Genomic DNA, 23,787 nt, shown 5'->3' with positions numbered 1-23,787 from the left:
GGAAAAAAAAAAAAAAGTGAAGCCCATCACAATGTTCAGGAATGTTAAAATAAACTCCCGTATGCCCCTCTGAGATTCATGTGACATTCACCATTGTCAAATAAGATATTTTCTTTCTTCTGCTTCTCTTTTTCCTTGTACTTGGAGTAAGCTGTAGCTCATGCTTTTCTGTTTGAAGACACTTCCTGTGTATGGCTTCTCAAAGCAGGTAGCACGTGGCAGTGTAATTAGCAAGTTCTGGAGGATTAGTTTGTCGGCCTTCCATGGCTTTTCATGACTAGCAGTTTTTGAAGACTACAGGCTCCTTTGGGATGTCCTTCAGTTAGTTTGTTTCTTCCTGACACACTTTGAATGGGTGATATGTCTTTAGTACCTCAGAACAGGAGGGATTGTGGATGGTTTTGTGGAGTGATTTTTCTATCCCCTACTGTCAGGGTACCCTTTCCCCTTTGTAATTAGTAATCTATGGAGAGATGTTTTGACATTGTGTAATTCTTCTTAGCAAACTGTCACATGACAGGTTTGGGATCCTTTATCAAACATTCTAAAGGTTCACCCTGCACGTGGCTTCCATGCATCAATTGCAGCCTCCTAGAAATAGTCATTACCTGAATTTAGTCTTAGTACACTTACCATTTTTATTTATTCATTTATTTATGGGAGGTGCGCGCATGTGTGGAGGTCAAAGGACAACATGAAGGAGTTGGTTGTCTCCTACCATGTGGGACCTGGACATTGAACTCAGATCATCAGGCTTGGCAGTGGGCACTTTTACTCACTGAGCCATCTACACCTTGATTATGTGTTTGTGGTGCTCAAAGTTGGACCAAATGCCTTTGCATGGTAGGCAAGTTTACCACTGAGCTACATTTCCAGGTTTTCCTTTTCTGAGACAAAGTCTTGGTGTGTAACTCAGACTGCCATGGAACTTGCTGTATAGACCCAGCTGGCTTTGAACTCACTCTACAGCCTTTGACACTCAAGACTCAAGTATTGAGATTACAGGCCTGTATCACTAACCTGCATACTGTGATGTTTTATATACGTGCTGGTTGGTTGTCAACTGCACACACACACACACACACACACACACACACACACACACAGTCACCTGGGAAGAGGGAAGCCTCGGTTGAGAAACTGAACAGATGCTTATAGAAGAGGCCTGCAGGAGCAAGTTAGAAACTGGACTGACTTCATTCTTACCAAGCCTCAGATCACCCACATTTGGAAGAACAGTTGTTAACTGGGAGAACTCAGTCTCTCCAGACACTGCACCTTGTTCTATGCCAGTTTGCGTTTGTAAGGAAAGGCAGTTTCTGGGTGTGCTCGCTCCCCTGTCACTCTAGACTGCTATCTCTCTAGGTCAGGATCCTGCTTAGCCATGACTCACGGGGCGTCACCTTCAGCCTCTGAAGACTCTGGCCTGGTTTCTTTAGGTCTTGCCACGTTTCCACACAGACTTAACTGCAGGAAGGAAGGAGAGGCAGAACTGTAGCTGCTCAGAAGAATGGCTTGCCTAGAGGGCTCACAGGATGCATGGGGGCAAAGGGGAAGGCCTCATGCTGTCTGTCTGTCTGTCTGTCTGTCTGTCTGTCTGTCTTTTGTTTTCCCTGCCATTCATTCCCTTAGGTAGAAATGACAGTTGTCCATAGAGCTTCCCCTCTCTGTTCCGGGGAGCCTAATAACTCATCATTAAAAAGAAATCACTTCCTCCATGCAGATTGTATTACCCAAGAAAATGCAAATTTGGGGGCTAACCGGGTGGTTCTTTAGGTAAAGGTACTCTCTTGAAAGGTAGGTGCCAGAAACTCTCTGTGAAGTTGGATAGAAAAGTGAGTTTTTCTTTTAGAGAAAGATTTAGTGTGTTTTCTTAGCCGAAGATTCTGACCTAATTTGAGGTAGTGATCCTGAGAGAAGAAGAAATGGCGTGGTGACTCTCAGCTGTAATCTCAGCACTGGAAGGCTGAGGCAAGAGCATTTTACCAAAGACAGCTTCTCACATTGCACCTCTGTTTCTATGACAGATACAAAGAATATGAAGGGGAAGTGGGCGCGTTCCTGTAATTGTAGCATTTGGAAGGTAGAGGCAGGAGAAACACCACAAGTTTGAGGCCACCCTGGTCTATCTATAGGTTGAGTTTTAGGCCAGTGCTACATAATAAGATCCTGCCTCAACCTCCCAATACATACAACACACACACACACACACACACACACACACACACACACACACACCAGTCTGTGTTGGTGGAATATCCTTAGTGTGCTAAAAATAATTCACATTTCACAGTGTTTTGTATTTCAGGTTTTCATGGTAGGAATTTGTAATCAGTAGTCTAAGGATAAATGTTCCTAAATCCAAAAAACTTTAAAGTCTGCACTTCTGGTCACAAGCATTTTAGCTAAGTCGATTTGAATTGGTATCTCTCTCTCAGCCCAGTCATTGCAGCCCTCTGCACACAGCCAAGATATGAAACAGGCCGTGTGCAGGCTGCAGTGTTGGGAGGAGTTTCAAGGTAAGGAGATTAACTGCGGCCATTGTTGCACAGTGGTGTTTTATGAATCCTTGTTTTTGCCATTGGCTCATCTTGGTGAAATGTGTGCTTTGTAATGAACACTTTGCTGAATGCATTTGTGTCTCTGAAATACTGGTTCAGACTTTTTTTCTCACACACCCCCTTTTTGAGCAGTTAAAAGAAGATGGATGCACAGAGTTCAGCTAAAGTCAATTCAAGGAAGAGGAGGAAAGAGGTACCTGGCCCTAATGGAGCAACAGAGGAAGATGGAATTCCTTCCAAAGTGCAGCGCTGTGCAGTTGTAAGTGAAGAGCTGTGACTGGAAACACCCTGGTGGTGGAGGTAGAGAGCAATAGGACATTGATGACATCATCGGCGTTAGTGTTCTTAATGGGAAGAGTAAACCGTGAGAAGGCTGTCAGCTTTCTTGCCACATGAACTACAACTCGGTTGTAGGAGCTGTACATGGGGACTGTGGAAATCTGGAGGGTGTGCAAGTGTTAGGTAAAAGTCAAATCCGAAGTAGCAAAGTCAAGGAGCGGTGGGTCCCGCTAGTGATTTGGGATGTGTCCTGTGTGCTTCTGTCCTAACTGTGTCAATCCTTCACTTTACTGCTCCTTATATACTCCATCTCTGGGCCATTATTGGCATACTTCATAGACTACCGTAAGCTTAGATGAAGGACACCATTAAAAACTTCCTATCTTGTCTCAGCTTGGTACCTTCTTAAAGCTTTCCCTAAAATTACGTCAAAAGACACTTGGAGTGAATATTAAACCATAGGTGGATCATGTTCTAGAAAGTAGAGGTCTGAAATGGGTGTAGGGGGCTAAAAGCAGTGTTGGCAGAGACAGGAGTGCTGGGGAAGTCCGTTCCCATGTTTTTCTCCAGCTTCCAGAGGCTGGCTGTTGTGTGGCACATGGTGCTGGCAGCAGATGCGACACTCTTGTCACTGGTGCTTCTGTCATCACATTGCCTCTGACTTGCCATTCCCTGGATTATCTTTCTAGTTACAAAACTTTTGTGATTGCATTTTCCATATCTATGTCATCCAGAATACATTTCTTGCCTGAATTTAGCCATATTTATAAAACTCCTTATGCCATTTAAGGTGACATTTTCACAGGCTCCCTAGAATAAATGTGGACATTTTAGGGGGTATGATTCCACATGTCATAGAAGACTCAGAAGATGGCTCAGTAGTCAGCAAACCCATGTTCACCCCCGCACACCAGTGCTCCTGAACTCGGCAGGCAGGCAGGCAGTAGGCAGAGATCTCTGAATCAAGACCAGCCTGCTTCACATCTAGAGTGGAGGCCAGCAAACACTACAAGTGGGATACTGTATCCAAGAACAACAACAAAGGGTTGGGGATTTAGCTCAGTGGTAGAGCACTTGCCTAGCAAGCACAAGGCCCTGGGTTCGGTCCTCAGCTCCGGGGGGGGACGGGGACAACAAAAAAATGGTTCAATGTTTAATTTCTGAAAGTTTCTCAGAGAATTTGAGAAAGAGATGGTGGCTGAAGTTCAGTTGTCCACCTGGAATAAGGACAGCTGGTAACCACAGAGCTGCAGGCTCTGCAGGGAACAGAACAGAGGCTTTCAGTGTATTTGGAGAAATGAGCTTTGAGAAGACTGAAATTCCTTGGTTCTTAGATTTCATGGCTTTAAATTACTTTGCTTCCTAGATTCCTATAAAATTTTACATGGATTCAGTGACTTGCCATCCCAGCTCCTGGGTGTACACCAGCTGTTTAGCCTTGGTCAGTGGCCTGGACCCTCACCCAGCGCGCTGCCCGACCCTAGAGGGAAGAGCATCTGCCATTGTTTGTTATCCATACTGTACACCTGTACTTTGAGCTCCTTTTGAGCTCTGTAGCAAAAGCAAACAAAACGGTTCTTCCCATGGGACAGCTGCATTGAACTGTAATTGATATATCATGTAACCTATCAGCCCAGCAAGTTAGCCGTTTTCTGTATATCACAGATTGTTTTTTCAGTCATCACCTGTAACCAGTTTTCGAGTGTATTTACCACTCCACAGAAGCCTTGTATCTACTAGCAAATCAGTCATTTCTTTTTTTTTTTTTTTTTTTTCTTTTCTTTTTTTCGGAGCTGGGGACCGAACCCAGGGCCTTGCGCATGCTAGGCAAGCGCTCTACCGCTGAGCTAAATCCCCAACCCCCAAATCAGTCATTTCTGCTCAGCTTTTGGACACCACTAATGTTTCTTCTCTTCGGTGTTGCTTTGTGCAGACATTATGAAAACGTACATTATGTGGCTGGCCTTTTTTACTGAACACATTTTCAGGATTAACTCACATTGTGGATATGGCACTGCTTAATCTCTCATTGCTAAATGACACTTCATCTTGTATCATATCACATTTATTTTTGCACTTACCTGTTGATGTTTGAGTTGAGCAAACAGGATTATATTGCATAGCTATAATATGCTGTCATGGCAGTAGACACTAGAACAGTGGTTCTCAGTCACCAACTGAGAAGAAATGCTGCAGCCCTTTCATATAGGTACTCAGGTTGTGGTGGCCCTCAACAAGTTATTTCATTGCTATTTCATAACTGTAATTTTGCTACTGTTATGAATCATAATGTAAATATCTCAAATGTAAGATGTCTGATATGCATTCCCCAAAGGGGTCAAGACCCACAGGTTGAGAACCGCTGCCTCAGCCTAGTTTTTAAAAAAAAAAAAAAAAAAAAAAAAAGTTAGACAAGTCACAGTACATGTCACAGCGGAAGATTCACGGTTTCCCTGCTACAAGACTAGGAGTGAGGTAAGGACTTTACCTCCTCACTTCTGCTCGGCACTGTACTAGAAGTTCTAATGGCAACATGGTGTGCTAAAGAGATAAACCATCCAGACTGAAGAGAACTGCATTAAATTGTACTAGTTCACAGACAACAGTGTTTCATGTATAGAGACTCACTCCTAAGGCATCAACCAAACATGACAACCACTAAAACTAATAGGTGAAGCCAGGCAAGGTGGCACACACCTGTAATCCCAGCTCTTAGGAGGGAGAGGCAGAGGATCAGGACCCTTTCTCAAACAAAACAAACCTAGTAATTGAGTTATGCAGAGTTACAGTACCGAGGAAATATTCAGAAGTCTATTGCAGTCCCACAAACACAATCAGTTTTGTCACTGTGTACTAATATAAGAAACAACCAAAGTGCTTTCTTTAAAAGCTCCATTCAGGGGTTGGGGATTTAGCAAGCGCAAGGCCCTGGGTTCGGTCCCCAGCTCCGATAAAAAAGAAAAAAAAAGTTCCATTCATTAAAGAATCCAATAGAAATAAAATTTTAGGGATAAATTAAGCAAAACCTCCCAGGCGAAGCCATGCACAGAGAGACAAGCACGCCCACATTCTGGTTTCAGCTTTGCTTCTTAGCACATTTGGTTCTCATAACTTCTGACCCTTGTTTCCTCTGTAACTGGATGTGTGCTATAGTAGTCCTTGCTTCCTAGGGAACATTTCAACATAATCACAGTAGGCATTAAGCAGCCAGGGTTCTCCTGAGGAGCTAAGGAGCTGCTTGCCTTCCCGTTGTCTAGTTGAAGCAGTGCAGAAGTTTTGTTACAGGGTCCAAGGTTTGCTGTTCCACCGTGCTGGGGGGGCCATCATTCCAGAGCCAGTGCTTAGCTTCCAGGTCAGACTGTCAGTTTAACCCTGAAATTGCTAGAAAGGTGTTCCTTCGTCACGCCACAGTTAACTCTGCCTGAGGACGGCTGCAACTTTCACTCTTCACTTTGGAAGAAAGTTTTAGTCACAAGGTTGAATAACTAACTTTTTTTTTTTTTTAAGATTTATTCATTTAAATATGTGAGTACACTGTAGCTGTCTTCAGACACACCATAAGAGGGCAACAGATCCCGTTACAAATGGTTGAGCCACCATGTAGTTGCTGGGATTTAAACTCAGGACCTCTGGAAGAGCAGTCAGTGCTCTTAACTGCTGAGCCATCTCTCCAGCCCACCTGACTGTTCTTTAAAGCTATCTTATGTTGAGAACCTCATTGAATACCATTGAATTTAACTTCATTTTCTGTCAACATTCTTGTTCAGGGTTTACGGCAGCCAGCTCCTTTTTCTGATGAAATTGAAGTTGACTTTAGTAAGCCCTATGTCAGGGTGACTATGGAAGAAGCCTGCAGGGGAACTCCTTGTAAGTAACTGCTTAACTGTTTTATTTGCTATAATGTTCAGCGTGCTAGTCTGCCTCAATGAAAGCTATAAATTGTTTTCCTTGTTATACATTTGTTTCCTGGGTTGTTTGCATAGTGATCATGAGATAGAAAAACAAAACCCAAAACAACAACAAAACCACCCTAACTATTAGCATGATGGCTGAGAATGTTGCTCATTGGTGGGGTGCCTGCCTAGCATATTCAGGGACCTGAGTTAGATCCCCATGGTGGCAGAAAAGACAAGAATCTTTCTAGCTCTAGCTGGATTATGACTTGCTTGCTTTGTGTGTGTGTGTGTGTGTGTGTGTGTGTGTGTGTGTGTGTGTGTGTGTTGCAGAGAAATCAAACCTAGAGCCTGGCCCATGGTAGGCAGGTATCCTATATTCATCTGTATTCCTTACCCTATGATTGTGTCTGTTTTTACAAATATCCAAATGATTAATATACTGACATACTTTTCCTAGCCTCAGAATTTTCTCCACAGTTCTTTCTCACAGTGTCAGTCAGCTACAATATTGGTGACTGACAGAAGACAAATATCGCAAGTTGGGAGAGACTCATCATCTAATTTTACCTTTAATGGCAATTGTATGCTTTTTCATTCATTCATTTATTTACTCCCACCTTTTTGTTTAGTTTTTAAACAAAAAACTAAAGGCAGAGATTTTGTTGTTGTTGTTGTTGGTGGTGGTGGTGGTGGTGGTGGTGGTGGTGGTGTGTGTGTGTGTGTGTGTGTGTATGTAACTGGCTGTTTGTAAAAGTATCTTTTCTTCTGTTGTAATTGTTGTCTGGGAGGCTCCCTGCTGTCTGCTAACCTAGGCCTAGTCCTGGAAGCTTCTAGACTCCATACATACTAATCTAGGCCTAGAATGTTTTCAGCCTCCGAGACTTGCTGTGAATAAGCTCATCCTCTTGTTCTTTCTGAACTCTGGCTGGCTGGGTCAACTCAGCTCTTCTGACTCAAACTTCTCTCCCAACTGGGTTATTCAATCTGGTTTTCTCTCGGTCCCTGAATCAGTCTGTCTCTAAAACTCTCCTGGGCAAGCTGCTTCCAACTCTACTGCACTGCTCTCCACAAACTTAACTGTATCCTATACTATACTCTCCTTCCTGTGCTGTCTGTCTCTCCCTTAAGGAGCTTCCCTTCCTCTCTCCTGAGAGTTGGGCATATCCTATTCTGTCAAATCTTTCTTCGATTCCTCACTTTGTCTGCCACTCAATTAGACATGACTTTTAAACATGAGTGTTTCGTTCTACAAACTAATTTTACCTTCATTGTTTGAGATTTAAAGGTGTGTACTGAGGGCTTGTCTGTACCCCAGCCAGAGAGAGCAAAAGTGTGTGCTAAGGGCTCAGCCACATCCTAACTAGAAGCAGGTTCAGATATCCTGTAACCATGAACTGGAACTTAATCTACACACTAGGCTGGCCTTGGATCCTCCTGCTTCTGCCTCCTGAGTGCTGGGATTAAAGGCTCAATTATATGCTTCTTTAAAAGGCTTGTCTTATTATTTTGAAAGTCCATTTTTTATTTATATGATTAATTTATATCATTTTGCCCAAGTAATTTTTTAGCGAATACTCTGTGTGTGTGTGTGTGTGTGTGTGTGTGTGTGTATCTATGTGTATGAATTCTGTATATGTGGGCACATATGTGTACATACTATGTATATGTGGGCATGTGTGCCTCATAGCCCATGTGTGGAAATCAGGAAACTACCTTCTCATGGGTTCTGAAGATCAAATTCCTGTCACCAGGCTTGTAGACAGTTGGTTTTGGAGATCACCATAAATGGAAGCACACCTGTAATCTCAAGCTGGGGGGTAGAAGCAGGAGGATCATTACAGATCATTTTTGGCTACCACATAGCAAATTTGAGGCCAAACTGAAGTTGAGACACTGTCTCAAAAAGCCGCCCACCCTGGTAGAAAAAAATGTCTCACCTATTGTCTTAGGGTTTTACTGCTATAAACAGACACCATGACCAAGGCAAGTCTTATAAAGGACAACATTTAAATGGGGCTGGCTTACAGGCTCAGAGGTTCAGTTCTTCATCATCATCAAGGTGGGAGCAGGGCAGTATCTAGGCAGGCATGATATAGGCATAGCTGAGAGTTCTTTTTCTTCATCTGAAGGCTGCTAGTGGAAGACTGGCTTCCAGCCAGCTTAAAGCCCACACTCACAGTGACAAATCTATTCAGCAAGGCCACACTCCTAATAGTGCTACCTCCTGGCCTAAGCATATACAAACCATCACACCCATTAACTCCAGTTCCAGGGCCTTGACAGCCTTTCTGGCCTCTGTGGGCAATACTTGCACAAGATATACAGACACAGCAGGGTGTGGTGGTGCACACCTTTAATCCCAGCACTCAGGAGGTAGAGGTAGGTAGATCTCTGAGTTCAAGTACAGCCTGGTCTACAGAGTGAGTTCCAGGAGAGCCAGGGCTAAATAGTGAGACCTTGTCTTGAAAAACAAAACAAAACAAAACCAACCTGTCAACCAGCAAACCAATCAATCAAACAAAAACCCCCAAAGACAGGTATGCTGGTAAATCACAAAACAAACAGAAGCACAGTAGACCACCTCCCACACAAACAGAGCAGCTCATAAACATTTGTCGCCAATACCAAGTCATGCAGGTGGTCAGGCGGCTGTTCTTCCTTTTCTAAATCCCCTTCCTTTCTTCACTTCCTTCTAATCCCTTTTCTGTTCTAATTACCCTTGTTAGTGTTTTACCTATTCTACAAATATAGGGCTGAACTTAGCTCTGGGCAAGCACAAAGAGTAAGAGGTCATTACAACCGAAATACATTTTCACACATATCCAGTGAGTTTATGAACCTTACCTCTTACCCTTGTTCCCTTGATCCTGATTGGCCTGGAACTCTGTAGACCTGACCAGGCTGATCTGGAACTCAAAGATCCGCCTGCCTCTGCCCCTTGACCCCTACCCGTGCATTGGGATTAAAGGCGATTGTGGTTTGTTTTGTTTTTGACAAGAGTCTCTCTGTGTAGCCCTGGCCATCTTGGAACTCCCACTATAGACCGTGCTGCCCTCAGACTTACAGAGACCCACACCTGCCTCTGCCTTCCAAGTGTTGGGATTAAAGTTGTGTACTGTGGTTACTTCTTAATTGTCTTTATTTTTGTTTTTTTCTAAGTAATGAATAGTAAAATATGACTAGATATGGGGCTAGACAATGTCATTCAGGCGAGGGGATCCCAAGACCCGTGGACCGTATTTATTAGAGTCCTAAAACAACAACAAAAAACTAGCCCCTGAGATTATTCTTTTTTCTTCAAAAGTATTTACATATGGGTCATGTTGTACCATGTCTTTCTGATACATGAAGCAAATTTAATTAATTTATTATTTGGTGGGACAGGTTTTCACCGTGTAGCCTCTTAAATTTTTTAAAAAGTTACAGTTATCTACTTACTTGTATGTATGTCTGTGGTGTGCATGCCACCGTATCATGTTAAGATCAGGGACAACTTAAAGACAAATTTCAAAATGCCAGCAGACAGTTCATGTTTCACATTCAGCCATAGTATAGAACCTGTTGGAGTCACAAACTCTTTTAATGTATAGCATAATGACACACATTCAGAATTCATACTCACTCAGCTCTGTTCATAGTCACCCAGTGTTATTATTTATCCACATATCATCTTGGTAAGTAGGGAAGTGGGAGTAGGCTGAGGGTGTGGACGGAGGAAGAGCATGGGCTGGGCACTCTGCAGACCTCGGGTTCAGTGACTGGTGACAGACTGATATTTGACAGAGTGTCTCAGGAGACAGTGAATTGAAGCTAGGTTTGGCCTGGCTGGAGAAGACATCTGCTTACTTGGCAAGAGTGAGGCATCCACCTTATTTATAACCTAGAGAGTAGCAGGAGGTTGCTCTTAGCAAGCTGAGACAGTTGCCAATCAGGGTGTGGTTTATTGGTGCTTGCTTTCCCCCAAGACCTGTGCAACAGTGGCCCCTTCTGGCCATTTTGTTAAAATACCAGCGTGTGTATCGGAGATTGGAGGTGAGGACACTGCCGTCAAGGGCACTTGCAAGGGCCTCTGGGAGGGGCACTGTACAGATGTGGGTGTAGGTTGGTTGGGGAAAGGTTCAGCCACGTTGTATTGTTCAGGCAAATAGCCTTCCTCAGTAACGTTCTGCTGTCCCACTCCCTAGACAGTGACTCCTCGGCCACACCACCCCTTGCTTTGCCGTGGCTATTCTACAGTATGCTTGTAGCTTTTACAGCCTGCTCTTTGCTTTCAGGATCAAGTAAAATGCTGCCAGAGCCCCTTAGGCCTTGCTTCAGAAAACCCAGTGTTAGTTTCTTCATGAATTCATGGATTTTTTTTTTTTTTTTTTTGGTTCTTTTTTTTCGGAGCTGGGGACCGAACCCAGGGCCTTGCGCTTCCTAGGCAAGCGCTCTACCACTGAGCTAAATCCCCAGCCCCTGAATTCATGGATTTTAAAAAATGATAATCTAGATAAAAAACAACTCATGACTGTTTTTGTTGTTGTTTGTTTTGTTTGTGAGATGGGGTCTCTCTGTGTATCCCTGGCTGTCCTGGACCTCACTCTGTAGACCACGCTTAACCCAAGAGATCCTCCTGCGTCTGGCTCTGAAGTGCTGGGATTAAAGGCATTACCACTGCCCAGCTGATTCTAAGCTCATGTTTTATTTCACTTTGTTCTGTGGATAAACACACCAGGCTTAAAGAGGAAGGAAGCTGGTTGACAAGTTGAGCTACCCTTTACATTATAGAACAATAGTAAATATGTGTCCTTTAACTTCAGTAGGACAAGGGCATAGCTCAGTGCAACGCAGGTGTAGGAGTCCCTGGCTTCAATTCTAAGCATCAAAAGAAGAACACATCAGGTGATGGCAGCACAGCCTTTAATCTCAGCATTCTGAAGGCAGAGGCTGGAGGATCTCTGTGAGTTCAAGGCCAGCCTGGTCTGCAGAATTATATTGATCTGTTTTACTTTATTCTAAAATTTTGGGCCAGCAAGATTGACTCAGTAGGTAGAGGAGCTTGCTGCCAAGCCTGGCGGACGGCCTGAATTTAGTCCCCAGAACCCACATGGTGGCTCCTGCAAGTTGTCCTTTTGTGGCATGATGTGGCATCCGCGGCACTGAAAGACTGCAGACTGAGAAGTCTTCCTCTCAGCCTATCTCCCAGCACTCATGTCTCTCTTGAGAGCAGCCAAGACGATCAGCTTCTTGTGGATATCTAAATACTTAGCTATTGGCTCCTGCATCGTGTCTTGAGTTCAGCTTCCCAGTGAAGTATTTATTGTCTCCCCACCGTTGCTGTTGCAAACAACGCCACAATGAGAGTATATCTGAAAGACAGCGACCATGGCTGGTTCAAAGGAGCCAAGCATTTGCCATTTGTCTTGTGAATTATGTTGCTATCAGCAATGTATGATTTCTCAGCTTAAACATTACATGTTTATGGATAAAGCTATTTTAAAAATCCAGAGCTCTTGACAACCATTTTCCTCTTCCTTGACTCACAGCCCTTAAGAGGCTTTTCTGATTTGTTTTAGTTTTGGTTTTTTGACACAGGTTTTCTCTGAGTAATCTTGTCTGTCCTAGAGCTTGTTCTAGACCAGGCCGACCTCGAATTTATAGAGATCTGCCTGCCTCCGCCTTCTTAGTCTGGGATTAAAGATGTGCGCATCCGGGGCTGGGGATTTAGCTCAGTGGTAGAGCGCTTGCCTAGGAAGCGCAAGGCCCTGGGTTCGGTCCCCAGCTCCGAAAAAAAGAACCAAAAAAAAAAAAAAAAAAAAAAAGATGTGCGCATCCATTTCAATTGGCAATGACCATGCCCTGGGTAAGCCTCATTGGTGAGATACTGCTGTGCAATTCCTACCACCCCTGGGACAAGGGAGAAGTGCAGCATCAGATGGGGCTCTGGCCTTTCTTTCCTTAAGAGGTGGCCATGTTCCTATTGCTGCCCTCTGCTGCCACTGTGAAATAGTTCCTCCTTTAGTGTTCTTAGGCTCCTGGGATTTCTCATTTGAAACACAGTGAGTGGTATATGTCCGTGTTTATTTGACCTGGGAAATGGTCTCGTATACTCACAGGTAATTCCCTGACTTTTCTTTTCGTAGGCTACTACTCTAAAAATAACAGACAGTTCTTTTTTATTCTAATTAATGGGAAAAGGAAAAGTCCTAAAATAATTATATTTTATTTTCAAGTACTCGGTGTATTTGAGGAATGTTTTACCATAGTTACTTACCAGGAGAGAGAATGCTTCCAGAGACCGTGTTATCTGCACTGTTATCCTTCCTCTTCTCCAGCCGAGGCCTCCAGCCCGTCCATTACTTTCAGACAGCAGTGAGGCATGTTTCCTTTGTCTGGGTTTTTGTTTTCTTTTGCTTTTGAGATAGGGTATCACTGTGTAGCCCCGATTGGCCTGGAAGTTGCTGTGTAGAACAGGATGACTTGAACTCAGATCTGCTTGTCTCTGCCTTCCGAGCACTGTTGTTAAATACATGTTTCATGCCTGGCCAGGGTTTATTTTCAAAGCAAAGTGTTACTTATAAGTAATCAAGGCAAACTGAAAATGAAAGTGCTGGTGGTCAGAGTGGAGTTTTCTAGTCTGTTTAAACAAACCTGAAATGTCAGGGGAGTGTCTGGGAGCTGGAGAGACGGTGTCGTGGTTAAAGACCCCAGCTCAGTTTCCAGCATCCGTGGTGGGCAGCTCACAGTCACCTCTAAGTCTGGTTCCAGGCAGTCGGCTGTCTCTGGGATAGGTACTTGCATTTACATACATACACCTCCTGCATACACATATTAAAAGTTTATTCTTTTTTAGGCTCATTTTGAAGTTCAGGGTAGGTATTCCTTGACTATATATTTACTATCACTTCTAAGGTAGCATTAAGGAACAAGTGCTCAGTCTGTATAAAAACATGGACTGCAGTCTAAATTCCAGATACCAGAGATGGAGATTGCCTTCCTACTGAGGGCATAACACCTCAGCCTTTGAGCCTTGCTTGTGTTTGGTTCAGGTAATCTGTACAGTTAATCGGACTGTAAAACAGCAGTAAAGTGACTTATTGTCCCGCGCTGTCTCTCGCCAGCAAGAATACACGGGACACACGAATCCTTGCAGCTAAACGTTCATTGAATCTTAAGGAGAGGCGCCGCGCGCTGGCATGGCGCGGCTTATATACACCCTAGTGTGGCGCATCCACACCTGATTGGTTGCTTACCCATGATCTCATTAGGCACGGCCTGGAGTGGGCAAAGACCTGGCACGAAGGCACTCTTGGACATGCGCACAGTTAACTTCCTGAAAGGAAGTCGGCTGGCGTGGCAGAGGCCAGCGCCATCTTTTTTTTTTTTTTTTTTTTGGGGGGGGTTCTTATTTTTTGGAGCTGGGGACCGAACCCAGGGCCTTGCGCTTCCTAGGTAAGCGCTCTACCACTGAGCTAAATCCCCAGCCCCCAGCGCCATCTTGTAATGGCGAAAACTATCCCAGCTTTCCACGTGGGGCGCAGTGGAAGTCAGCGCCATCTTGTGGTGGCAAATGTTATTGCGGCCCTCTACAACTTATGCTTGTGTTTATTTTTTTATAGAAATAGGCACTGAACTTAGGGCCTTATTCAAGGCCTCTACTGTTTATGCATATATGAGATGTACATTGAGATGTGCATATGTATATGTAATGTATCTGTGTATGTGATATATGTGTATATGTGTATGTATATGTGTAATATATATCACAATAGGGTTATATACCAAACTTTCTTTATACTTTTTATTTTGAGATGGGGTCTTAAAATTGTCCAGACTGGCCTTGACTTAACTCTGTAGTCCAAGCTGGCCTTGGATTTGGTAATCTTCCTGCCTCTGCTTCCAAAGTGGCTGGGGTTACAAGTGTGTGTCACCAGGACTGGCTCTAGAGAACATCAAATAAGAGAGGCTCTGTTAGAATGAGTCACACAGCGCTGTTTGAATGTGTCAGGTGTAAGGAATTGAGTAAATATGTTTTGTAATGAGTTCTTTCATTTGGATTTAGGTGAGCGGCCTGTGAGAGTTTATGCGGATGGAATATTTGACTTATTTCACTCTGGTCACGCCCGGGCTCTGATGCAAGCAAAGAACCTTTTCCCTAATACATATCTCATCGTGGGAGGTGAGAACCCTTTCCCTAATACATATCTAATCGTGGGAGGAGAGAACCTTTTCCCTAATACCTATCTAATCGTGGGAGGTGAGAACCCTTTCCCTAATACATATCTAATCGTGGGAGGTGAGAACCCTTTCCCTAATACCTATCTAATCGTGGGAGGTGAGAACCCTTTCCCTAATACATATCTAATCGTGGGAGGTGAGAAGCCCTCTATTCACGTGAGGTGTTATCCAGAAAAAGAGTAATCTCCTCCTGTCTGTGTGTGTGAGTGCATTGGCCCAGGTCTCTTTTATTAAAGGAATGATGTGTCTGTGTGGGACAGCTCAGCAGCGGGCTCACTGAGAGGTCCTAGATTATGTTCGTAGCTGAGGGTCTACAGTTATATATGGTTATAGAGCAGCACTGATCAGTTGTCTACTTAAAAACTCTGGTTCTGGACTTGGCCTCATCGGTTTTGAATCAACAGAAGGAAAATCTGCCAAGCAAATGTTATATGGTCAAGTCCAATCTTATAAAATGAAAATAGGAAAAAAACTTTAAAATGTTTTTATTTCCAGCTCTGAAAAAAAGAAAAAGAAAAAAAATGTTTTTATTTCATGTATATGGGTGGGGTTGGTTGGTTGGTTGGTCTTCATGTGTGTTTCTATACCACATGTGTGCCCGGTGCTCAAGGAAATTAGAAGAAGGTATCAGATACCATGGGACTGGAGTTACAGACAGTTGTTAGCCACCACATGGGTGCTGGGAATCAAGCTCAGGTAGTTTATAAGAGCAGCCAGTGCTCAGATCTCTCCAGCGCCAATAAAACATTTTTGAAAACTTCACTGGTGTAGAAATACGTAGCAGGTTCACTTCAAAGTCAAGGTCTGAGTTCCATATATTATCCTTTTTGTAAGTGTGAGCCTTACTGTAGCAAGTGTTACCGAAATCTAGTCTTACATTAGGAAAAACATTGTTACCCAGACTGAAGTACATACAGAAGATTCTTCTTCTCCATACTGGATGTGGGTGGGGTGGGCATTGTCACAGACCTAGAAAGTAGGAGATGGGAAAGGTTGGTGACGAGGAGGGTTACACAGGGGACCTTGACTTACAACTTTGTGATGCTGTGACCCCAGTCTGCAGTGATGAGCTAACGCACAACTTCAAGGGCTTCACTGTGATGAACGAAAATGAACGTTACGACGCGGTGCAGCACTGCCGCTACGTAGACGAGGTGGTGAGGAACGCCCCCTGGACTCTGACGCCCGAGTTCCTGGCGGAGCACCGGGTAAGAGACTGGCCACATGGACTAATTTCTAGTTCCAACATCCTCTCAGTGTTTGGGGGAGAAGGATGGTTTTCCATTTGTCATGCTTTATTTATATAGAGATGATGACAGCATTACTCCTTATACTACATCTGCCCTGTGGGGATAGTTATTGTTTCCATTAACACACGGAGAACAAGGTGCAGAGAGGCTGAGTAATGTGCTCCAGGTTCACTGTTACAGGACTTAGATGAACTGTCTGCCTACACAACATTTCCCCACTCAGCAGCTGTGTCCTCCCTTATGGCCTGGCAGTCTCTTTAGAATGTCCACAGTCCCAGCCGTGCACACAGAGCTTATCTCTCCGGGTTAGGAAGGTGGTTCAGCGGGTAGAGGAACTTGGTGCTTGACTTGATGACCTAAAGTTGAACCCTGAGCCCACATGCTGGGTCCAGGTGAGATATGACTCTTACAAGTTGTCCTCTGGCCTACATGCACAAATGTATGAATAAGTAAACACATACAAAATAAATGTAAAAATTATGCTTATATTCCAAAGCTAAGGGACTGATGCAGGAAGACCACAAGTTTGAGGTCAGCTTGAGCTACATAATAAATACCTTGTCTCAAAAACATAGGTTGGAAAGATGGCTCAGCAGTTAAAAGCATTTGTATTCTATCAAAAGACCAGAATTTGTTCCTAGTCACCCATCAATGGCTTGTAATTCCAGCTTCAGGGGTTCCAATGTCTTTAAGGCTTCATAGGCACCGGTATATGCATGTACATGCACACACACACACATGTACATGCACACACAAATAATAAAATAAAATCTTTAAAGCCTGGAGAGACCAGTGTGTTAAGAGCACCTTCTGATCTTGCACAGGACTGGGGTTGGTTGCCAACAGCCACGTGGTAGTTCACAAGAGTGCAGCTCCAGTCCCAGAGGATCCAGCACCTTCTGGCCTCCCCGGACTCCACGGACACAGACACAACACATGTGTTGAAAAAAACACACACCAGGCAACACACTCATGCACATATGAAATATAAAAGCAAAATCTTTTAAAAAACAAAAATGAATTTAAGAGGAAAGCTTCATGTTTTAGGAAATAGTACATTTTTCTTACCTTGATAAGTCTGCGTTCAGCTTTGATTTGGGGCTAGGAATTGTGAATTATTTTAAAGTTCCCAGGGGCCTTTGAATTCTCTCACATAAAGCATGGTTTCTACAAAGGTGGGCTCGAAAGACATGGGTTTATTACACCAGCTATTACACCCTCAAGCTTGGAAACCAGTGTGCACAGTGTCACCTCTCCGCACGGGTGTGGGGTTGTTGCAGGAGAGTTATGCAGTGCGGCAGGGAGGAACAGAGAGGGCTGCTGTGCTTCTGAGGCAGGACTCGAGGAGACTGAGCCAGTGTAGACAGACTGTGACTGTGGGATTAGGACAGACCTTTAGTACATTTTATTTACTTACTCTGTGTGTGTGGGGCCATAGCTCACAGGTAAGGGTTAGAGAACAACTCGGGGGCACCAGTTCTCTGAAGGATAGAACTGGAGTTAAACTCAGCAGCAGTGCCTTTACTCGCTGAGCCATCTCAGCAGACCAGAACAGTCCTAGCTTTCCTCCATTGGCACTTAACAGTGGCACCAAAGGTGACAGGCAGCATTATTCTCTCAGCACAGCCAGCCTGGGTGGGGTGTTGGAGAACTTGCAGCGTCCCCTTCCCCCTTGTAAGCAGTAAATCTCAACCACACAGCCTGCTTCCAGCTGAGAATTGCCTCTGCTGTCCTGTCAACTTGGTCATGGGTGATGGAGGTGCTCTGGGGGTGGGTTTGGCAGGGTAGTAATTACACTCGCAGAGGCTCATGGGCTTTCCAGAAGGAGCCAGTAAGTGAGGGTTTGCCGTCTCTTCGTCTTGTGACATGTATTTATAGCAAGACAGTCACAGACGCTCCTTCATAGTTTTAGGTTTTACCCTTTTTTGAAGAATAAATATATCTTTTCTGGTAAAAGGAATTTAGTTGTTACTTTTAAATTTTCCTTTTCTCAGGAACTGAGAAGCAGTAACCACATCCTTCATGCTTTTAGAAGCCTATATATATATATATATATATATATTTTTTTTTTTTTTTTTTTTGGTTCTTTTTTTTTGAGCTGGGGACCGAACCCAGGGCCTTGCACTTCCTAGGCAAGCGCTCTACCACTGAGCTAAATCCCCAGCCCCTTAGAAGCCTTTATGTGGCCCATTGTTATAGACCTGGGAGGACAGGGTGACTCCCTTGTTCTTAGGCTCTGGCTTACCGGAAACCCCTGTCCCATTGACCACAGCATGCGGACCATACAGAGGGAAGGTAGCACTGTCTTAGGCCTGAAAGAAATAGCTAGAGAAGAAACTGGCAGACCTGTTTGCCCTAAGCCATAAATGATCAGACTGGTGGATTTTGAGGTTTTTTGAGCAGATGGTAGAATGTATGAACCATGCAGAAAGTACAGAGAAAAGGTTGTTCTGAGGCATGGCCCCTGCCAATTTCCCTTTTTCTGAGCTCAAGAATGTTTGCAGGTTCTTTGCAAATGGCAGTTATCCTGGGGTTTAACATGATCGTTTTCTTATTTTCAGATTGATTTCGTCGCCCATGACGATATCCCCTACTCTTCGGCAGGGAGCGACGATGTGTATAAGCACATCAAGGAAGCAGGTGAGTGGGCTCAGGCCCAGCCACACTGGGCGGGGTCTTGGCGATCGCAGAGATTCAGCCATGACACTGCTGACAGTGGAACAGGGTTCTGAGAGATTTAACTGTGGACAACGTTGTAAGTGAGCATAGCCTCAGCACCTGCTGGTTCCTGGCTTATCATCTCTTTAACTTTTCTTAATTTTAGGACAAGTTCCATATTTTTCTTATTTGGACAGTGTGTGCCTCCTTCTAGTCTTTCATTCAGTCCCCTGGGTGCCAGGATCTCTAAACTTCACTTAGAGTAATAACAGAGTCTGCTTTTTTTTCCTAAAAAGAATGAATTTTATCTTGGAACTCACTGTGTAGACCAGGCTGCCTTTGAACTTAGAGACCCTCCTGCCTCTTCTCTGCCTCTGATGTGGCAAGACATCAACCGTTTGTCTGTTTCACCTTAGGCATGTTTGCTCCCACACAGAGGACAGAAGGCATCTCCACATCAGACATCATCACCCGCATTGTCCGTGACTATGATGTGTATGCAAGACGGAACCTGCAGAGAGGCTACACTGCCAAGGAGCTCAATGTCAGCTTTATCAATGTGAGTTGCAGCCTCCCCTCATAGCTCCCTGCCTCTTTAGGCACACGTTGCTTCTCGTGCTGTCTGCCCTAGGCTGCTTTCCAGTGTGCTGTGCGGTTATCACTCTCCAAAGCTAACTCATGTCTCTTTTGAGAAGCATCATGCTGAGCACTTTATAAAGAGTAGAGCGCAAAGGGAGTTTCTGTCCTCATGGTCTAAGTCAACGTATTGATACAAGGACAATTAAACAAAGCCAGGCATGGTAGTGGTACCTTTAACCCCAGCATTCGGGAGGCAGAGGCAGGCAGATTTCTGTGTGAGCCAGGCTAGCTCGGCTGCACAGTGAGATCCTGTCTTTAAAAAAAGAAAGGAAAAAAAGATATACAAATCGATTTAACAAATAGGCATTTAACAAATGCCTGCCTATAGTCCCAGCACGGATGCACCTGTTCCAGTGAAGGGACTGGAGACAAGGGGACCAGAATGTTGGAGGCCAGTGTTAGGGACATGACACTCTGTCTCAAAAAAAAAAAAAAAAAAAAGACAAAAGTATAAATTATATAGCACATTATATCAAAGAGTGGTTCTTAACTGTGGTTGACTTTTGCTTTTTATAAAAAATTATGTGATCTTTTGAGCATAAGATGAAAACTACAGATCTTTCCCTGTGTGGCTAATGATGCCAGTGTTTTTTTTTTAAAGATTTATTCATTTATTATATATAAGTACACTGTAGCTGTCTTCAGATACACCAGAAGAGAGAATCGGATCTCTTTACAGATGGTTGTGAGCCACCATGTGGTTGCTGGGAATTGAGCTCATGACCTCTGGAAGAGCAGTCAGGTGCTCTTAACCGCTGAGCCATCTCTCCAGCCCCTTTTTTTTTTTCCGGAGCTGGGGACCGAACCAGGGCCTTGCGCTTCCTGGGTAAGCGCTCTACCACTGAGCTAAATCCCCAGCCCCTCGATGCCAGTGTTTTATATATGGTTCCCCCACATTGGTGTATTTCGCAAGTCCTGTCTCAAAAACAAACACAGAAAAGCCACACAGGTACTTTTGATTAATATTGGCTTTTAGAAAAGATATAAATTGTATATATAAATAATGCTTCAATAAAGTTGCTTTAAACAGAGCAAACCTAATAACTATATTGTATGCAATAATTATTTACCCAAACTCTTTGCTTGCTCCCGGCTCTCTGAAAGCATTAGATAAACCAGAATAGGGCTTAGTGGTCCATCCCATCACCCACAATTTGGAAGGCAAAGGCAGGAAGACCACTTCAGATTGAAGGTTTCAGGTCAGCCAGGGCTACATAGGAGACCCTGACTTAAAACCAAGGGAAAAAGGTAGGTGAGTCAAGTGTGCTCAGTGCTTGGAAGGCTGAGTCAGGAGGATTACAAATTTGAGGCTACATAGCAAGACTGTGTCATAAAACAAAAGCAAAAGCATAGAGAGTGAGATCTGTGGTTGAGCCAGCACCCACGTGGCAGCTCACGATTCTCTTCTGGTCTGCTAAGCACACAAGTATGAGGTGCACAGACAACAGAGAGCTACCAGTAACATAAAGGAAAGTAGAGGGGAAAACCCCAAATGATGCCTCTTCCTTCTCTGTCTCCCCCTTACCTTGTGCAGCCAAGGGCTGCATGTATCACTGAGCTGTACTTAGTGGCCTCTTCCTTCTCTCTCTCCCCTTTACCTTGTGCAGCCAAGGGCTGCGTGTATCACTAAGCTGTACTTGGTGGCCTCTTCCTTCCTTATGACAGAAATTAAGAAACTAGCTTTTTTTTTTTTTTTTTTTTGCATTGTTTTGTGTAATAAATGTTCTCAGTTTATAGCCCAGGCTGACCTGGCACTTGTGATCCTTCTACCTTGGCCTCCTGAGTCCTGGGGTTACCTGGCAAGTGGCAGCATGCTCAGACAGTGTAGTACTTTACATTAGCCTTGACAGAACTACTTCTCCATCAGAGTGCTTATACCACTTTACACTAATGTTTAGGGATGTTTGCCGGACCAACTTTTTGTCACTTTGCAAATGAGCAAGCAGATCTCCAGCTTATAAAAGGCAAAACATGAACTTCTGAGAGGATGGCTTGGTGGGTAGAGTGGATGCTATGGGCAAGTAATGACCTGAGTTCTGGTCCCCAGCACCCATGTCAAAAGCTAGGTGTGGCAGCACATCCTTCAAAACAGAAGGATCCCTGGAAGCCTAGAAGAATTCAGTGAGCCAGGTTCAATGAGAGACCATCTCAGAAAAATAAGGGGGGAGCGGTTAATTAAAGAAGATACCTGATGTTGACCACACACACACACACACACACACACCACAACACGTAATTAAAGTCAGTCTACCTAAAGTCATGGAATGAGTTAGTGACAGGGCATCCAGTATCGTGGGTTAATTAAGGATGTAGTCTTTCCATTTTGACTCTGTCTAGCACATTGACTGCTTCTTGGAAGTGCTGTGTGGTGATCTTGTGCATGCACTCGCCCATCTGAAAGAGCCATATTGGATATATTTCTAGTTCGCTTTATTAGATTTATCTTAAACCTTGACTTCTTTTGGTTGCATGCTAATCTATTTCTGCCCTCACCCTTAGAGTTTACAATGTTGAATTATCACACTGTCATAGAAGGTTGTCCAGAGATGATCTTTCCTGTTATTATGTTAAATAAACACAGAGCAGATTAAGCAAAGTAGAATTTTTTTTATTTTGAAAACAGTATCAGTAGCCAAACTCTCTTTTCTGGTAGGTAAAGTTGGGTATTTTTTAAATTAATATTATTTTTAAATAAATAATATTTTTAAATCTATGGTTTGAGCATGTGAGTTCAGTGTCTGTGGGGCAGAGGTGTCAGATCTCTCAAGAACTGGACGTACAGGTAGGTGTGAGCCTTCAGAAGTTCCCGCGCTGTGAACTGAACTCAGGTTCTCCGGAATACAGGATGTACTCACCCTCTAAGCCATCGGGCCAGCCTGGGTATTATTCTTAAAAACCACTTGTTTCTTGTTCTAGGAAAAGAAATACCACTTGCAAGAACGAGTTGATAAGGTAAAGAAGAAAGTGAAAGATGTGGAGGAAAAGTCAAAAGAATTTGTGCAGAAAGTGGAGGAGAAGAGCATCGACCTCATCCAGAAGTGGGAGGAGAAGTCCCGAGAGTTCATTGGAAGTTTCCTGGAAATGTTTGGTCCAGAAGGAGCGCTGGTGGGAGCCTTTCTTCCTGACACTTGAGGGAATACCAGGGAAGGGGGCTGCTTTTCTCTTCTTTTGCTGTTTCTGTTGTACTGGCGATTGAACCCAGGCAGAGTACACATGCTAGCAAGCACTCTGCCACTGAGCTACAACCTCAGCCCTATGTTGGTTGGTTGATTTGTTTATTATTTTTTGAGACTAGAACTCACTAGGTAGCCTTGGTTGACTTGACACTTGCAGTGTAGACCAGGCTGGCTTAGAACTCAACACTGATCTGCCTGCCTCTGTCTCCCAACTGCAGGGATTAATGGTGTGTGCTACCACACCAGGCTTATTTATTTATTATTTGAGACAGGATCTCCTTGAGGCCTAGACTGGCCTAGAGCTACCCATGTGGCCCAGGCTGGCCTTGAACTTGTGATACTAATAGCTTCAGCCTCCAGTCAATATACAAGTGAATTTAAGAGAATCACAATGCTGTGGAGTAGAAAGAAATAGAGAATCTTTGCGCAGAAAGGACCATCAAAATTAAGAAGTTATCTAATATAGTTACATATCTTCTAGTAATTTTGTCAGCTGTTTTATCAGCCTTGACAACCTCTATGTTTTGGGTTTATATTGAAGAGAAGGAAGATGGATAACAGATAGAAAACTTCCTCTCTATGAAGATCCACTACGTGTTCCCCAGTGAGGGGATCTGTCCTGAGGAGTAGCACAGCGTTCTCAAACCAAATAAAGAATTCCGGTTGGGGATTTGGCTCAGTGGTAGAGCGCTTACCTAGGAAGCGCAAGGTCCTGGGTTCGGTCCCCAGCCCCCGAAAAAAAAAAAAAAAAAAAGAAGAGAGCAGTGAAAAAAAGGGGTTGGGGATTTAGCTCAGTGGTAAGGCCCTGGGTTCGGTCCCCAGCCCCGGAAAAAAAAAAAAAAAAGAATTCCACTAGTGAGCCTTGGTTTTTGCTGGAGTTTGGACTGCACACTAGCCCTTGGATGCCTCTGACGGAAGTCAAGGCTAGGCTGGCTGCAGTGAGCAGGTGGAGAATGCCTAGGACTACAGTTATGCCCTCCTGTCTTCTGGAGTCACGGTTAGCACAGTAGGGGCTAGGGAAACAAGTCAGTGGCAGGGTGTTTGAGATTAGTATGCTTGAGACCATAGTTTTGATGCCAGCAATGAGGAACAGTTGCCGGGAGAGCCA

At 44.0% G+C, this 23,787-nt stretch overlaps 1 protein-coding gene and 1 long non-coding RNA gene across 6 annotated transcripts in view; one reads left to right on the top strand and one right to left on the bottom strand.

Moving 5' to 3' along the window:
* Window positions 1-23,787, top strand: part of Pcyt1a (phosphate cytidylyltransferase 1A, choline) — a 44,081-nt gene that overhangs the window by 16,547 nt on the left and 3,747 nt on the right. For 4 of the 5 annotated variants that reach the window (XM_087575285.1, XM_087575283.1, XM_087575284.1 and 1 more), the window contains 7 exon segments: window positions 2,694-2,820; window positions 6,608-6,707; window positions 14,781-14,897; window positions 16,013-16,164; window positions 18,768-18,846; window positions 19,281-19,423; window positions 22,420-22,608. In XM_087575285.1, the coding sequence (XP_087431411.1) occupies window positions 2,704-2,820; window positions 6,608-6,707; window positions 14,781-14,897; window positions 16,013-16,164; window positions 18,768-18,846; window positions 19,281-19,423; window positions 22,420-22,608 (897 nt within the window). In that variant the 5' untranslated portion in view covers window positions 2,694-2,703. 5 annotated transcript variants of the gene reach the window in all.
* On the bottom strand, window positions 11,402-13,259 carry LOC134481088 (uncharacterized). The gene is made up of 2 exons (XR_015633523.1): window positions 12,993-13,259; window positions 11,402-12,087 (listed from the first exon to the last, which is right to left on the bottom strand). It is a non-coding gene; the product is annotated as an uncharacterized LOC134481088 (long non-coding RNA).

The sequence above is a fragment of the Rattus norvegicus genome, chromosome 11 (assembly GCF_021556685.1).
Source record: "Rattus norvegicus strain SHRSP/BbbUtx chromosome 11, alternate assembly SHRSP_T2T, whole genome shotgun sequence".
NCBI lineage: Eukaryota > Metazoa > Chordata > Mammalia > Rodentia > Muridae > Rattus > Rattus norvegicus.
The sequence above is the reverse complement of the archived record's forward strand: the minus strand, read 5'-3'. Positions and strand labels throughout refer to the sequence as shown.